The 17434-nt window shown below is 40.2% G+C and overlaps 1 protein-coding gene across 13 annotated transcripts in view; it reads right to left on the reverse strand.

Moving 5' to 3' along the window:
* The window catches only part of Mllt10 (MLLT10 histone lysine methyltransferase DOT1L cofactor), a 149616-nt gene that overhangs the window by 125262 nt on the left and 6920 nt on the right, over positions 1-17434 (reverse strand). For 9 of the 13 annotated variants that reach the window (XM_029473556.2, XM_085835157.1, XM_085835156.1 and 6 more), the window contains one exon: positions 17075-17154. In XM_029473556.2, the coding sequence (XP_029329416.2) occupies positions 17075-17154 (80 nt within the window). Of the gene's footprint in view, positions 1-5792; positions 5982-17074; positions 17155-17434 lie in introns of those variants that run through there. The other 4 variants (XM_029473580.2, XM_085835163.1, XM_085835162.1 and 1 more) reach the window with 2 other exon arrangements.

Below are 17434 nucleotides of genomic sequence, written 5' to 3' on the forward strand. Positions count from 1 at the left end.
TTTTTATAATAATAAAAAAAATCCTCCAGCATTCAAAAAAATGTTTAAATATTTATCCAAATTAAAAAACAAACAAACAAATAAAGTAAGTGTCTCAGCTCCATATTCCCAACATTCTCAATGCTAAATAAAAGGCTCATGACTTCAGAGCTGGTCTAGAATACCTGTCAAGAGCTAGCTCAAGCCGGGCAGTGGTAGCGCACACCTTTAGTCCCAGCACTTGGGGAGGCAGGTAGATTTCTGAGTTCAAGGCCAGCCTGGTCTACAGAGTGACGTGGAAAGCCTTCTGAGATACCACTTGGCAGGAGTCCGACATTGGCCATGACTAAGTAAGCTCAGGCAGGAGTCTGACATCAGGGCATAATAAGGAAGTAAGTTTGGCAAGAATCTAACTTTAGGCTGTAATAGGGAAGTAGGGTAAGGCAGGAATTTTAGTCTTAGGGTGAAACAAAAGAAGTAGGCTTCAGGCAAAGATTTTGGGCTTGGACAAGGAAGTGGGCTCAAGTATTTTGGTCATTATGACAAGCCCTTTTAAATGACTGTCATGGGACTTCGCTTGTTGCTTTGTTAGTTCATTAGTTCATTATACTGCTTGCCCAAAATACTTGCATGTAATTAAAATGGTATAAAAAGTGGATTGGAAAATTAAATTTGCCTTCAGTCTCAGAATTGACTGGGGTCACCCTGCAGCATTGTCTAATTGTTTCTTTCTTCTCAATCCTTACTCCTGTGCTAGAGGACCCGTTGACTAGTCAACGGGCTTGGCCAGGTGGAGCCTAACATGGGGCTTGAACCCACGACCCTGAGATTAAGAGTCTTGTGCTCTACCGACTGAGCTAATCCCCCCAAACATGCATAAGCTAATTGTTTCCAATCTGCCTCGGTAGACAGGCCATGGTGAATGGAGCAGTAGGTCCATACTGAGCACAGGCAGTTGCTTAAAAGGAATGGGGGAGTATGGTATCTAACTGCATTCCCCTCTCGATCCTGCGCTTCAAAGCGTATCCTTGTATATCTTCCCCTCATTCTGAGGCCTGTTTCAGACCTGCCTGAAGGGGTGATAAAAGAGTAACACTAGGATTTAAAGTGAGAGTTCTGGTGAGGTACATCTTGGCAGGAGTCTGACAATGGCCAAGGACAAGCAAATGGGCTTCAGACAGAGCGAGTTCCAGGACAGTCAGGGCTACACAGAGAAACCCTGTCTCGAAAAACTCAAAAAAAACAAATAAACAAACAAATAAGAGCTAGCTCAAAACAAAGGATGGATCTGGACAGATAGCTCAGTGGTTCAGAACAGTGGCTGCTCTTTCAGAGGTACTGAGTTCAGTTCCAGCAACCACATGATGGCTCACAAACCATCTATAATGGAATCTGATGCCCTCTTCTGGTGTGCATGAAGACAGGACACTCATGCGTATAAAATAAATAAATCTTTAAAATGAAAAAAGAAGAGGAAAGGGAGGAAAGACAGAGCAAGAATATATTTGTAAGAAGGGGGGAAAAGGGGGTGGGGAAGCACCATTCACACCCCCAAAAAAGTTACCAGAAGAAAAAAATTCGTGTTTATAAATTTTCCCATCCTAGCTTTCAAGATAAAGGGAGCAAAATATGGATTGTGGAACTTAAACAATGACAAAAATTAGAAAATCCAGCCATTAAAGAGCAGTGTTCTAATAAATGACACACCTACAACCTTCCTACTACACATATGTTAAGCCGCTCTATTTTTATTCTAAAATATTATCTGTTAAAGGCAGATAATATATATGCATATGTATTATTAACTTTCCTGGGCATTGGGCTAGAAAGAGGTAGGTGCTAGAGCATATGTTTATATGTGTGAGACCATTGGTTTAAATCTCAGTACACACACACACACACACAGAGAAAATGAGAGACAAGGATGGAGGGAGGGAAGGAAGGAGGGAGGGGGAAAGAGAGAGAATCTAAAGAATATAACAGCATATTTAAGATCACCAAATTTTTAAAATACCCAACTTTCATTTTCCACTTGAACCTGAACAAATTACTATTTATTTCACTCACATTTCCTCTTCAATTAAAAAAAAAAAAAAGCCAGGCATGGTGGCGCACGCCTTTAATCCCAGCACTTGGGAGGCAGAGGCAGGTGGATTTCTGAGTTCGAGGCCAGCCCGGTCTACAAAGTGAGTTCCAGATCAGCCAGGGCTACAGAGAAACCCTGTCTCGAGGAAAAAAAAAAAAAAAAAGAGGTACTACAGGAAAAGTGAGAATGATGGCACATATCTATACCCCAGCATTTCAGCATTTGAGAAATCCATGACCCTGGGCTACACAGCCAGGGATACTAATTCTCAGAAAGAGGGAGAGAGAGGGGGGAAGGGAAGGGAAGGGAAGGGAAGGGAAGGGAAGGGAAGGGAAGGGAAGGGAAGGGAAGGGAAGGGAAGGGAAGGGAAGGGAAGGGAAGGGAAGGGACAAGGCTTAAGATGCTCAACAGAAGAGCTGGTTTGGCAGTTAGGAGCACTTGTTACTCTTGTTTTTGTACAGGATATGAGCTCCATTGCTAACACCCAAAATATAATACTCTCCTCTGACTTCTATGGGCACCAGACACATATACAATGCAGACAGACATGCAGGCAAAACACTTATAAACACACAAAGCAATAATGTAACTATTTTAAAAGACGCCCAGTGTGTATGCGTAAATAAATAAATAAACAGTGCCTGTGTATCTCATGGTCAGCACAGTCCTGTTAAAATATGGGAGTGAAGAGCTGGCTTAGAGATTCAGAACACTTGTTACTCTTGCCAAGGACTAGGGTTGAATTCCCAACACCCACACGGATGTTCACCACTTCTTCAGACACCAGGCATTACAGGTGATGCAAAGACATACATGCAGGCAAAACATACATACACACAAAATAAATTATTAATAAAAACTTTTATTAAATTAAAATAAAATGTAAAAAAGACTGATCGGGAGGCAGAGGCAGGCGGATTTCTGAGTTCGAGACCAGCCTGGTCTACAAAGTGAGCTCCAGGACAGCCAGAGCTATAAAGAGAAACCCTGTCTCGAAAAACCAAAAAAAAAAAAGAAGACTGAAGCAATGCACTCATTGACATAGCACCTAGATGAGTGCTATGCTATTTTGCAGGCAAGGAAATGAGGCTTAGGCAACACTAAGAAACCTGACAATAATTATATCTATTTCACTGACTCCAATAGGTTGAAATACAGGTTACCTTCCCATGATATCCCAAAAATAATAACCCTACACAATTAATGAAATAAGAGCTCTTTTAAATTTTTACTATAAGGAACTAGGTAGAGTAGCTCAGTACACACTGCTTACTGTGCACAAGGACTTGGATTCAATATGGAACTAAAACTCTAACCTGAGGCTTTAGGAAATAACTAAAAGAAAACAGAAACTTTTTTTAAATTTATTTTTCAGGTATTTTACCTACGTGCTCATATGTGTAATGAGAATTCTGGAACTTTGATTTCTTTAAAAAACACACACAGAGAAGTATGATAAGAATGTTTTCATTTTAATCCCAGGTGTGGAGTTATGAGGCTGCTTCACAGAAGCTGACTATGATTTGCCTAGCGCTCTAGCACAGGCCTGCTTTTGCCAGCTGCAAATAGTTTCTGAAACTGAACTGTGTGGTATTTGAAAATCTGGAAATTTTTCAGATGCTAAGGCCCTGAGAGGTAGATTTGATAGTTGATGGTCATTTCAGGAGGGTAGGTTAAAGTTTGTAGTCGTGCTCAAAGAAGAAACAAGAAAAAAATTAATTATAGATCGATATCTATCTATCTCTCTCCCTCTCTCCCCCCACTATCCTTTTTTCTCTCTTATCTAGTGATAAGGGGTGAAACCAAGGGAATAAAGAGTGGAAAAAAGAAGAACTCACCCTTGTGTATCAAAGTCCAGCTACACACTTGTATCCCTGGTACCCACAGAGGTCAGAAAAGAATGTCAGGGAATTGAAACTAGGTTCTGTGTAAGAACAAGTGCTCTTAACTGCTAAGCAATCTCCAGCCCCTAGACACCATTTTTGTGAGTACCATCTAAAGGGTAGAAGGTATGGCATTTTCCCTGGGATGGCATTTTACAGTAATCCCAGCACTCAGGAGACAGAGGCAGATGATGTGCACAAGAAGATCCAGGCCAGACAGAGAGGGGCACATAGAGAGGCCCCATCTCAGAAAAACAAAAAACGTACCATTAGCTTCCTTTTTTCTTTTCTTTGGGGGAAGATGGGGTGCTGGAGTCAATACCAGGGCTTCATACTACCTATACAAGCAAGCAGTCTACGGCTGAGCTGTGTCCCTGGAGCTCCTTTACTTTTAGTGAAAATGCACAAAGATAGAAAAAATATTTTTGCCCTACACTAATACTTAACAATGGGAAACAATTGGTATTTTTGGGACAGGAATAGCAATCCTGTTTCTTCCTAGGAAATAAGAGTGAGGGACAAAGAAGACACTAGGAGCAATAACGTCAAGAGTGGCAAAGTGTATGGCATGGACACATATAAAGAAAATAATGAACAGTGCAGAGCTGGGTCACAGTAAGTACTGATGCAAGTTTGAGGCTAGCTTAGTCTACACACGGGGTCAGGAAAGAATCAACAGCCAAAACTGTGCTTCCCTTAGGAGCAGAACATTGAGAAATAAACTGGATAGAGAAGAAAGAAGTATACCCACAATTGTAAGGCTTAGGGTACTGAGAACTGAATCCAGGAATTCACACATGTAATGATAAGGAAACACTACCATATCCCTAGACCTTAAGGGAAAAAACATTTTTGTCTGTTTAATTTTTTTAGACACTGTCACACTACAAAGATATAAAACTTTGGGGGGGGGGGGACGACTAAGTGAGATGGCTCTTCAGTTACTAGCACATGCTGCCCCTGCAGATCCGTATTCCCTTCCCAGCACCCAGATCAAATAAGTCATACTGCCTGTTCCAGGAGCTGAACTCCATAGACACCTGCATTCACAGTCAGATACACATTCCAACGTACAAAATGTAAACAATGTAACTAAATAAAGCTATTGCAATAATCTAGACCAAGAAAAAGCATCAAGGCTTAGATCCTCACAACAGTGACAGCAGAAGTAGAAAAACTAACAATCTTAAATTCCCTGTGAATGAGATAAGCAAACAATAAGAAAAGCAATCTTGTAGCTTAACCTTTGTAATAAGAAAATAATCCCAAAAGGAATCCAAAGGGGCAACTGAAACACAAACACCTGAGGTAAAAACAAAACAGCAACCTGAGGAAACCATGAAGAAACTTGAATGATCTTTAACACTACACTTTTGTAGTGTTAATTGGTTGGTTGATTTGGCTTTGGGGGGATATTTTTGAGATCAGGTCTCATGTATCATGAAGGCTGGGCTTAATCTTCTAATCTTCCTGCTTCCACCTCCCAAGTGCTAGGATTATTAATGTACAGCTCCACACCTAGCTTGGCACAATGGTTTAAATGTCAAAAATAGAATCAAAAGAGGGAGGAAAAAAATTAGATCTGGTCACTGAAATAACAGCAAAATTACCTGTGCAAGATTCAAGCCAAATAGAATAGTTTGAAGGGTAAATGAACGTGTCTATTATACTCTTATGTTTAGGCTTAATGTTTTCGGATAAGTACGTAAGCCAGTACACGGTGACGGATCTATATATAATAAAATGTATTAAAAGCCAGAATGATAGATGTCTACTTTTTATCTGTTCAGTTTTCACTTTCTTCAAACAGGGCCCACCCACCTGCATCAGGGGACTGCTCTTACCCCTGACTCCAACTATGTAGTTCTAGTGAGGGTTGCAATTCATAGAACCCTCCCCACTCCAGCCAGAGGGATGATGGGTACATGATCCAAGACAGGTCAATCAGAGTCCTTCTCAGGATTCTTCAAAAGAGCCCCTTTTCCTGGTAGAAGGGGCTGGGAAGATGAAAGCCAAGAGCTGCCAGCAGTCATGGTTCCAGCCTCATGTAGTAGAGAGTCTGTAGTATAAGAGAATGAAATCAACATGCAGAGAAAGAGATAAGAGGTGAAGTCCTAACCCCAATGGAAGGAGGAAGAGAAAACAAATATACTAACAGTAAGATTTATTTGGCTGATGTAACTAAAGACCAGATTTTACTCTGGGCTACATAGTAGCTAGGACAAAAGAAAAAACGAAGTGTTTCATGTATCTAAAAGGAGGAAAATTTCCCAAATCCCCATTGGTGATCCGTTTTGTTGTTGTTGTTGTTGTTGTTGTTTTGTTTTGTTTTTTTCTGCTGCTAAGCAACCAAAGAATTTATTATTCAGGGAATTTTATGTAATAGTCACCAAAGGACAGACAATAGGGTTAGTGGAGAGTGCCCACGATGAAAGTGTGAACAGCAAAAGCAGATTTCAAATGCTATCATTTGTAATGACAAGTAGTTATTTCTCAACCACTAAGCTAAGAGAATATGGCAAAGTATTCATATCAACTACTGTTTATTCGTCTATGAAGTTTACCAATGAAGGGAGAAAGATCAATGGTGAACATGTGAAAGAAAGTAAAACCAGAGGGAAGATTCCAAATCATTTGTTAGTGGAACCAAAAAAAATCAAGTAGAAAAGGACAAACAGAAGATAGACGCCATCAGTTACTAAATTCTAAAGGGAGAGCTTACAAGAAAAGCCTGACATGGTATCATATGCCTGCAATATCAGCACTCAGGGGGTTGAGGCAAAATGTCAAGTATCTATTGACTGATAGTGAGATTAAAAAGGGCATGAAGCCGCAACTATCAAACTTAATGGACATTACGAGGGAAAGACAGCCAGGTAGTAAAGGACTGCAAAGGAGAGTGCTGTGCAGGCACTGGGCTCCACTATCACCAAAACAAAACCTACGGACTGCACAAAGGGTACCTAAGTCCTAAACTAATTCACCATGTATTGCATAGTTTGGAAAATAGGAGATAATCTAGATGCCAATCAACACAAGATGGAGTGATTCATGTGTCCAGCAATAGGCCATGAATATAGGATAGGGTTTTCTAAAAGTAACCAAATCAACCCACCTCTCCATGACACAATACCAGGTAACTATCTCTCTCCTGTTCTGAGAAAGTGCAATGATGAATTGTCTGGTGATAGTAAACCAAAAGAAATCTAGGCAGGTACCAGGAATGGTGACACACACCTATAATACCAGCACTGGCAAAACAGACACAGTTCAAGACCAGCCTTATCTATATAACAACTTAAAGCCAGCAAGTATTATATACTGCACGAACCTGTCTTTTATAAAAGAAAAGGAAGGTAAATCTAGAACACTAAAGCCAGCTGAGACTAAGGGATAGTGAGAGCACATTAAAAATGAAGATCTAAATGCAATGTTTAATCCTGCACAGCCCAATTTCAGCAGCACCTGGCTTCAACAGACTGACTGAGAAATAAATCTTGAATTTGAAATGATGGCTTTGAGTCAAAATTATAAATAATTTCTGTAAAACTACAAAATAGACACTACAAAAGGAAAGATTCCTAGGAAGAAAACAATTATTTCAGAAAACCAAAACAAATCAAAACCTCAACGACAAATGGAAGAATTAAAGTAAGGTATCACTTGGAAATAACAAAAGAAAAAAAAAAATGAAAGCAAAATACAAAACACTGAATAAATACAAGGAAGCCCAAGGCCCAAATGCAAAAGCATACAAAAAAAAGAAAAAAAAATCAAACAATGACTATAAAAATGAGCAAATTACTAAAGAAATGATCCAAAAGCATTTTCTCTGACCTCAATTCAGATTTCCTAATAAGAGTCATCAACTTGAGTGTGTGCCAGGCCGGCAAGCACTGGTCAACGCCTTTAATCCCAGCGAGGAGAGCAGTGGTACACTTGAAACCATCTGGGAGGCAAAGGCAGGTAGATGGAGGCCAGCCTGGTGTACAGGAGGTCCATGGCAGCCAGGGCTACCTATATAAAGACATCCTGTCTCAAATAATCAATAAAAAAAAGTAAATTATCAAAAGGAACCTGGGTAAGAAAAAAATATTGAAGTCCTGTCTAGATATGTGACTCAGTGATAGAGAACATTCCTAAAAGGAGGGAGACCCTGAGCTCAGCCTCTCTCTAGCACTCAGGGGAGGGGACACTAAACAAGTGGTGCATGACTATAATAACAGCACTTGAGAATGGAGGCAAGATGGCCTCCAAATACAAGGCCAGTCTAAGCGATATGGTGAGTTCCAAGTAAACACGGGATACAGGGTGAGACAAAAGGGGGCAGGATCAAAGGGAAGGAAGAAGGTGAGAGCAAGAGAAAGGAGAAAGAGAAAAGGAAGAAAGGAAGAAAAGAGGAATGGGAGAGAGGGGAGAGAGATAAATGTAAAAGAACACATTCAGTGGCAAAGCATGGGTTTAATATACATAAGATCCTGGGGTTCACTCTCCAGTAACACACACATACAAAGGGCAGACCCGAACAATAGAAAGGAGAGAAAAAAGAAAACATTAAAAACAAAACTCAATCCATAGACTACCATGTGGAATGACCCTGTAGAATTTTTTTTTTTGTCTTTGAGAAATGGTCTCTATATGTGTCCCTGGCTGTCCTGGAGCTCATCAAGTTCCTCCTGTCTCTGCTTCCTCTGCTAGGATTGAAATTGTGGGCCACCACGCCCAGCCAAACTGTATGGAATCATAAGAGGAAGCAACTAAAAGATATAAAAAGATTTAGCCTTGGGTTTTTAAAGGGAATCTCTTTTTTTTTTTTTTAATTTAGGGTTATAGAAATGGCTCTAAGAACAATGGCGCTTGCTAGCAATCCTGATGACCTGAGTTTGAATGCAGGGACCAGCAGGGACCAACATAAAAAGGGGTTTGTAAACATGGAGTTGAGGGCTAGAGAGATAGCTCAACAAGTGGTTAAGAACACTGGCTGCTCTTCCAGAGGTCCTGAGTTCAGTGTCCCAGCAACCACATGATGGCTCACAACCATCTGTAATGGGATCCTTCGCCCTTTTCTGGTGTGTCTGATATCAGCAATAGTGTACTCACATATATAAAATAAATCTTTTTTTTTAAAAAAAGGAGTTGAAAAAAAATTTTTTAAGATTTATTTATTATATGTAAATACACTATACATACACCAGAATAGAGCATCAGATCTCATTACAGATGGCTGTGAGCCACCACGCGGTTGCTGGGAATTGAACTCAGGACCTCTGGAAGAGCAGCCATCTCTCCAGCCCGAAAAAAAAAATTTTATTAAACTGTAAAAAAGCTGGCCTAAAAGGAGCTGGAGAGATGGCTAAGCAGTTAAGAGCACTGACTGCTCTTGCAGAAGACCTAGGTTCACTTCCCAGCACCCACGTGGCAGCTTATAACAGCCTGTAACTCCAGTTTCAGGGGAAGATCTGCTTTCTTCTGACCTGAACACACGTGGTACATATGAACTCATGCAAACACACACAAACACTAAAAGTCTTAAAAAATAAATAAATAAATAAATCCCTTCAGGCAAAATGTGACAGCCTTATTGCAACCCCAAATCCATTGCTTCCTTTCTACTAACAGAACCCTGGTTTTATTCAACTCATCAAATGGGCTCAACTTGAAGAGTCCAATCTGGAGGCTTACTAATAGGCAGCATATTAAAGGATAGCACAGTATGTGGAGGAAAGCGAGAAAAGGATATACCTTACTTGGGACACGTCCCACATTAGCACCTTATCGGTGGTTCCTTTTTCCTTAAAACTTTTGTTATTTTCGGTTTGTTTCAGAGAGGATTACTTTAGCAACTTGGGGTGTCCTGAACTTATTACTGACATGAGCCACCACCACTCCTTCACAAGCCACCTGTGGAGCTACCAATGCCTATGGAGGCTATAAGAGGGTGAGATATCCTCAAACTGGAATTACAGGTTATTGTGGATGCTGGGAACAAAGCCAAGACCTCTACAAAAACAAAATACACTCTTAACCACTAAGCCACTTCTCCAACCCCAAACAACTTTGTTTTCTGAGACACAGTCTCCTGTAGCCAACATGGAAGGGGGTGGGGGGCGTACCCACATGGCAGCTCACAACAGTCTGAAACTACAGTTCCAGAGGACACAATGCTGTCTTCTGGCCTCCATGGGCACTTTACATACATGGTATACAGACATAAATGCACTCAGATTTTTCAAACACAAAATAAGTCTTTTTAAAGAAAAAAGACAAAAAGTCAGATGTGGTGATGCATGCTTTAATCACAGCACTCAGGAGGCCCAGGCTGTAAGTTCACAGTTAATACAAGTGCTAGACCAGCCAAGGATACAGTGAGACCCTGTCTCACAAAACAAAACAAAAAAATAAAAGTTAAAAATAACCTGAGAAACTTTTACTATTCCTACAAAATAATAAGATACTATAAAAGAAATTACATACTGAAAACTACTAAAATCCATCTTCTCAAAAGTAGGAAAAACAGTGTTCTACAGATGGTTATGGTAGGAAACTAATTCACTAAATGTAAGAATAAATATGAAGAAAGCCAGCTTCCATAATATAACCACAAAAAATAAAAGACATGAAAAATTAAAGTCTCATACACCTAAATCAGTTACAGAAAAAAAAATGTAATGAGGTAACAATATTTGAAGACATAAAAAAGATAGAACTTGCAGGGGGGAGGGTATAGGGGACTTTTGGGATAGCACTTGAAATGTAAATCAAGTAAACTTAATAAAAAATTGGGGGGAAAATAGATAGGATTTTTTCCTTTTTGAATTCAGGGTCTCACTCTGTAACCCAAGGAACTCCCTATGCAGTGCCACTAGACCTCAACACACCTGCCTCAGCCTCCAGTGGGCTGAGATTACAAATATCAGCCATCGGTCACCTCTGAAACCATGCTCCCCTCAAAGGAAAAAGGAAGGCCAAGCCTTGAAAAAAACAGGCTGCCACTGAAGACAAACTCAAGTGAAACCTTACCTCCAGCTAAACAGCTACTATCCTAGAATCCAAACGAATACACAAAACAAAATAATGAAATGCTTAAATACAAAAACACTAATAGAGCCTTCTTATTACAATAACCCTAAACACACACACACCAAATTAAACTTAATTCAATTAACTTCAAATTAAAGGCAAACAAGCTAGGAGTATAGCTAAAAGGTCAGACAGTGAGGACCAGGGTTCAATCCCCAGCACAACAGGAGGAACAGAATAAACAAACTACAGCATCACTGTGCCATCACAGCTACTCAGGAAGGTCGAGGTCTCAGGAGCTCAAGCCTCACATGGGCAAGGTTGCACCAAGAGCTCACTGGTAAATAAAGGGTTTGCTTAGTATTGGTAAGTCAGTGGCCTTGAGTGTAATCACCAGCATTTTTCTTAAATCTAATACACAGGCATATACTATTCCTGTAAAATAATACAAATTATACACATACCCTTCAATGTATATGTATGTGTGTGTGTGTACATATATATGTATGTGTGTGTGTATGTGTGTGTGTATACACATACATATATATGATAATGCAAATACTGAACATAGATAACCTAAAAGAGAGTAAGTTAATATGACTTAAGCAGGCAGTGGAGGTACACGCCTTTAATTCCAGCTCTTAGGAGGCAAAAGCAGGAGGATCTCTGTGAGTCTGAGGCCAGCCTGGTCTGCAGAGCTGGTTCTAGGACAGCCAGGGCTACAGAAAGGAAACCTTGTCTCAAGGAAGAAAAAAAAATAAAGAAAATTCTTATACTTTTGATTCCCCACCCCCACCCCCCTTTGGAGGATGCCTAAAACAGGGTCTCAATAATTCAGTGTAGAGAATAAACTTGCAGCCTGGCGTGGTGGCGCACACCTTTAATCCCAGCACTGCAGGCGGATTTCTGAGTTCGAGGCCAGCCTGGTCTACAGAGTGAGTTCCAGGACAGCCAGGGGTATACAGAGAAACCCTGTCTCGAAAAAAAAAAAAAAAAAAAAAGAAAAAAAGAAAAAGAGAAAAAGAAAAAGAAAAAGAAAAAGAAAAAGAAAAAGAAAAAGAAAAAGAAAAAGAAAAAGAAACTTGCCTATTAATAACCTATGTTAAGGTCGTAAGAGACGGCTTAATGGCTGTCATGCTCCTATGAAGGACCAGAGTCTGGTTCTCGGCATCCACAGCAGGCTTATTAGCTGTTGTAACTTAGCCCCAGAGAATCCAGCACCACTAGCTTCTGTTGGTACCAGCTACTCAATGTTAAAATCCACAGAGGCCACAAACATTGTACTGGCTATTTTTGTGTCAACTTGACACAGCTGGAGTTATCACAGAGAAAGGAGCTTCAGTTGAGGAAATGCCTCCGTGAGATCCAACTGTAACACATTTTCTCAATTAGTGATCAAGGGGGAAAGGCCCCTTGTGGGTGGGACCATCCCTGGGCTGGTAGTCTTGGGTTCTATAAGAGAGTAGGCTGAGGAAGCCAGGCAAGGCAAGCCAGTAAAGAACATCCCTCCATGGCCTCTGCATCAGCTCCTGCTTTCTGACCTGCTTGAGTTCCAGTCCTGACTTCCTTGGGTGATGAACAGCAGTATGGAAGTGTAAGCTGAATAAACCCTTTCCTCCCCAACTTGCTTCTTGGTCATGATGTTTGTGCTGGAATAGAAACCCTGACTAAGACAAACATATAATAAAAATGAAAATATAAAATAAATCTATTAACTAATCTACATTAACAGGTACAGGCCTGTCCTACCAACACTTTGGAGGTAGAATGAGAGCATCCTCAGCTGTACAATGAGTTTTCAGTCAACCTAGGCTATGTGAGACCTTGTTTCCTTAGGTAGCTGGGGAGATGCTTGAGTCACCAACAGAAACAGTACTGGTTAAGAACACATACATGTTCTTGTATGTTCACTTCCCAGCACCCACATCATGTAGCTCAAATACCTGCAACTCCAGCCCTAGGCCTCTGCGAAGATTACACATATATTTTATAAAACTTTAGTATTTTTTTAAAAAATATTAAAGAAACTTAAGGTCATTCTCAGTTACATGGCGAGGGAGTTTTGTTTGGATTCTATTGTCTGATTTGGGTCTTTTAGGGTTTTTGTTGTTGCTTGGTGGGTTTGTTTGATTTTTTTTTGGTGTCTTGCAATGGAGTCTCACTCTACAGAGACCAGGCTGTCTCAAACTCGTAGCAATTCCCCATCCCCAGTGTGGGGATTACAGGCATAAGCCACCATATCTGACTGTTTTTCCTTTTTCCTTTTTGAAACATCTGCATCTGCCCAAGCCACCTTCCAACTCAAAATCCTCCCCCACCTCTAGAACGCAGGAACATTCTACAAAATCAAATCAATTTTCACCATGATAAAAATACCAGGTCTTTTTTCCTTCCTATCTTACATTTCTTCTTGTTTCTTACTGTTTTGTCTCTGTGTGTTTGTAGGCATGACTTGGTGTGAGCAGGAACGTCAGAGAACATCCTGTTCCCTCCTCCCAACATGTGCCTTCCCAAGTTGGATAACTTAGGTTACCAGCCCTGGTAGCAAGCCTGCTTACCCACTGAGCCATCTGACAGGCCCTATATTTAGTTTTCATTTGCTCTCTTCTACTTATTCTTCTTCTATTATTCTATTCTATTTATCTAAAGAAGTAACTTTGGGGAAATTGTGGGGTTTTCTGCAATTACACATAGGCCTTACACTAGTGAAGCACATTCTACAACACAGAGCTACAGTCCCTGCCTTATTATTCATGGCAGAACCATTCCAGAGTAATTGATGTTGAAATCACTGAGTCACCTATTATTCTTTCTTTTAAGATGCTCTCTGTGGATCCCTATGCCCTTCTTTTAAAGTCCTACAAATGATACTATCGTCATTTATCTTTTCAGTTCTAGTGTTATCTTTAAAATGCATTATACACACTAACAAAAACAATTTTCTGAACATGTTGCTTTCTTTCTGGATCATTATTATTCGGCAACTATCAATATACTGACAGCCACCTCAACTCTTCCTTTTCTGACAAGTGAAGCATCTCTAATCCAGGGTGCCCTAACTACATCTGAGCAACCTGACCTTAAAGGGCACCTCATCTAAGTTAAACGAATTTGAGTCAATATTAGCCACAAGGGTATAAAATTCAGAATGAGATTTCAGGCTCTTAGGTCAGGGGGTACAGGCTGGAAAGACAACTCAAGTATATAAAAGAACTTGCCAAAAAAAAAAAAAAAAAGCCGGGCGTGGTGGCGCACGCCTTTAATCCCAGCACTCGGGAGGCAGAGGCAGAGGCAGAGGCAGGCAGATTTCTGAGTTCGAGGCCAGCCTGGTCTACAGAGTGAGTTCCAGGACAGCCAGGGCTACACAGAGAAACCCTGTCTCAAAAAAACAAAAAAACAAAAAAAAAAAAAAGAACTTGCCAGCAGTACCACACATCAACTCTGATGACCTAAGTTCAGAAAAGGCAGACTCAGTAGTGCAAGTACCTGTGTGCCTAGACTCAGTAGTGCAAGTACCTGTGTGCCTAGACTCAGTAGTGCAAGTACCTGTATGCCTAGACTCAGTAGTGCAAGTACCTGTGTGCCTAGACTCAGTAGTGCAAGTACCTGTATGCCTAGACTCAGTAGTGCAAGTACCTGTGTGCCTAGACTCAGTAGTACAAGTACCTGTGTGCCTAGCAGCCCTCTACAGAGATAGAGAGCTAGAGCTGGGAGTCCACTCATAGGCCAGCTAGCTTGCTTATGCAGAATCAACAGACTCTAAGTCTTTTTTCTTTTATTTTTAGGTTTTTGAGACAGGGTCTATGAAGTCCTGACAATCCTAGAATATGATCTATTACCAGGCTGGCCTCACAGAGGTCCATCCAGCTGCTTTTGCCTCCTGAGTGCTGGAATTAAAGTCATGTGCCACCATGCTCTGCCAAGAACCTGCCTTAAAGAAGACTGACATCCAATGGCTGTCCTCAAAACCACACTCTTTTACACACACACATATTTATTCACACCTCCCTCCCTACCAGCTCTAACACACACGTCTGTTTTATAGAATATCCAAAAGATTTTTGTTGTTGTTTTTTTTTTAAGCCATATGCTACCCTAGGTATCGTAGCGCTCACCAATCTCAACAGTTCGAGCCAAGAGTTTGAAGCAAGGACTCCACAGTAGGACCTATCTCAAAAACAGAGACTCGGAGGCCAGAAAAAGGAAAAGAGGACCTGAGATACAGTCAGTCATCCCTCTCCACAGGAGAAGATGTAAGAAGGGAAAAAGAAGCTTGATGGCTGTCCAGATTGCAATTCTAAATACATTTTTCCCTTAAAGCTATAGTTTCCAAATCTACAAAATGAAAACTACCTCGGGAATTTGACAAATAGAGTAACTGGTGTAAAACATTTAGTATACTATCTGGTGCACAGTTAAACACTTGAAGAAGTTAACTACAAACCACTCTGTAGCAGAGAAAATTTTGAAGCAGGCACTACAGAGAAATAGCAGGACCAGTTCAAGTTCCTGACCAAATTCAAGGTCTTGATTCTGTATCCTACAATAAAACACTCTACTTCCATTATACAAGCTTAGAATCCAGCTTCAGTCTCATCACTGTCACTACAGGAAATTTAGAGGAGACTATGCTTTTTTTTAAAATGGATTCCCACCAATTTAAATAAATTAAAATAAAACATGCTCCCAATATTACTACTGTATTTACCTTGACATTTGATCATTCCCATAACATAAAAGAATGAAACCAAACAAGTGGCATTTGAGATGCCCACCACCACATGCCCCAGGGATTCCCTTACTGCATTCCTACCTTGCTGTACTGTCTGTCCTAGCTCTTCTCACCTTTAACACACTGCACCTGTCCCACCTTGGCCTCCTCACTTCACTACAGTGTCTACTGGTAATTCAAGCATAGTTTCATTTCCTTAGAGACCTATTCACTCTAAAAATAATATCCTACCAATGAAAACAAAGTCAAAAAGTAGGCTTTCCATATTTCAAGTCTTAAAAACAATTTTCTTCCCCAGAGAGTCTCTCTTGAAGCCCAGGTTACTCTAAACTAGAACTCACTATGTAGCCAAGAAAGACTTTGAACTTCTGACCCATTTTAATGCACTACTGGGGTGGAACCTCTGACCTGCACGCACAGTAAGCAAGCATTATACCAACTAAACTACAATCCTCAAGTCTTGAAACTTGCATGATTGACTTCATCCTCCATTGGCTAATTAACACTACAATAATGAACTATAATTCTGCTACAATGAATTCTCACACACAATTGACTAAGAATCACTATATAAGCCATAATGTCTATACACCCAGAATCACTGAAGGCAAAAATAAAACTTGTACGTTTGCTATTTGCCTAGGAAGATAAATGTATATTTTCTGCTTTCAGGTCAAACTCTCTAGTCAACACTGAAAGAAATCATCATATCAAGATTGGCTATTCTTTTGTATAACTAATAGAAACTGCATCTTTTTACTGGTATTTCCACTAAGCTTAATTTGTAAGGGGATGAACCTCTTGGAACCAAAAATGAGCCTCCTTCATTTCACAAAAAGTCACCAAAGTGCTAATTAAGGTGACCAGTTGAGTTAAAAGTTTCCTATTGCTTTGTCAAAAACGTTAAGACATTTGAAAAAGAAGAATACTCAAACCAAAGCACAAAATAATAAAAATGATAGTATCTATACCCCTAATGTTTCACACACACACACACACACACACACACACACACTTATTAAACCTAGCAGAAATACCAGCAACCCAGCTCCAGTAAAGAGATCCTGGGTACAGTGCTGAGGACATAATTCAGTGGTATAGTATTTGCCTAGTATGTACAAGGGCCTAAGCTCAACCCTTAGCTCCAAAATTAAATAAACAAAAACTGAATACAATTTCCTATGTCTAGTTTTCCAAGAACCCCACACACACACATACACATACAGACACACACACATACATACACACATACACAAACACACACACTTGTTTTCCAAATTTTACAAAATCAGTTTAAAACTTGAAGTCAGTATTTAATACGTGGCATCCTAAACTACTTAACTATTTTAGTATTTTTTGATAAACAGTCCTTACCACTCTGGCTGCTCTCTCCTGAGATTCACATTTCCTACAAAACCATGGTCCAGTAGGTACTTGAACAATGCCATAGCAAGCTGTTAGGAAACAAAAAGAAAAAAAAGAAAAAAAAGTTTAAATTTGAAAACAAAATATTTATATTTGAAAACTACAGCAAAACAATCTTTATAAACCGATCAACTATCCCTCACACTTTTATTTATGAGCACACTGTAGCTGTCTTCAGACACACCAGAAGAGGGCATCAGATCCCATTACAGATGGTTGTGAGATACCATCTGACTGCTAAGAATTGAACTCAGGGCCCTTGGAAGAGCAGTCGCTCTTAATCATTGAACCATCTCTCCAGCCCCCCCA

Source organism: Mus caroli, unplaced genomic scaffold (genome assembly GCF_978045245.1).
Source record: "Mus caroli unplaced genomic scaffold, Mus_caroli_1 scaffold_2, whole genome shotgun sequence".
NCBI classification, from domain to species: Eukaryota; Metazoa; Chordata; class Mammalia; order Rodentia; family Muridae; genus Mus; species Mus caroli.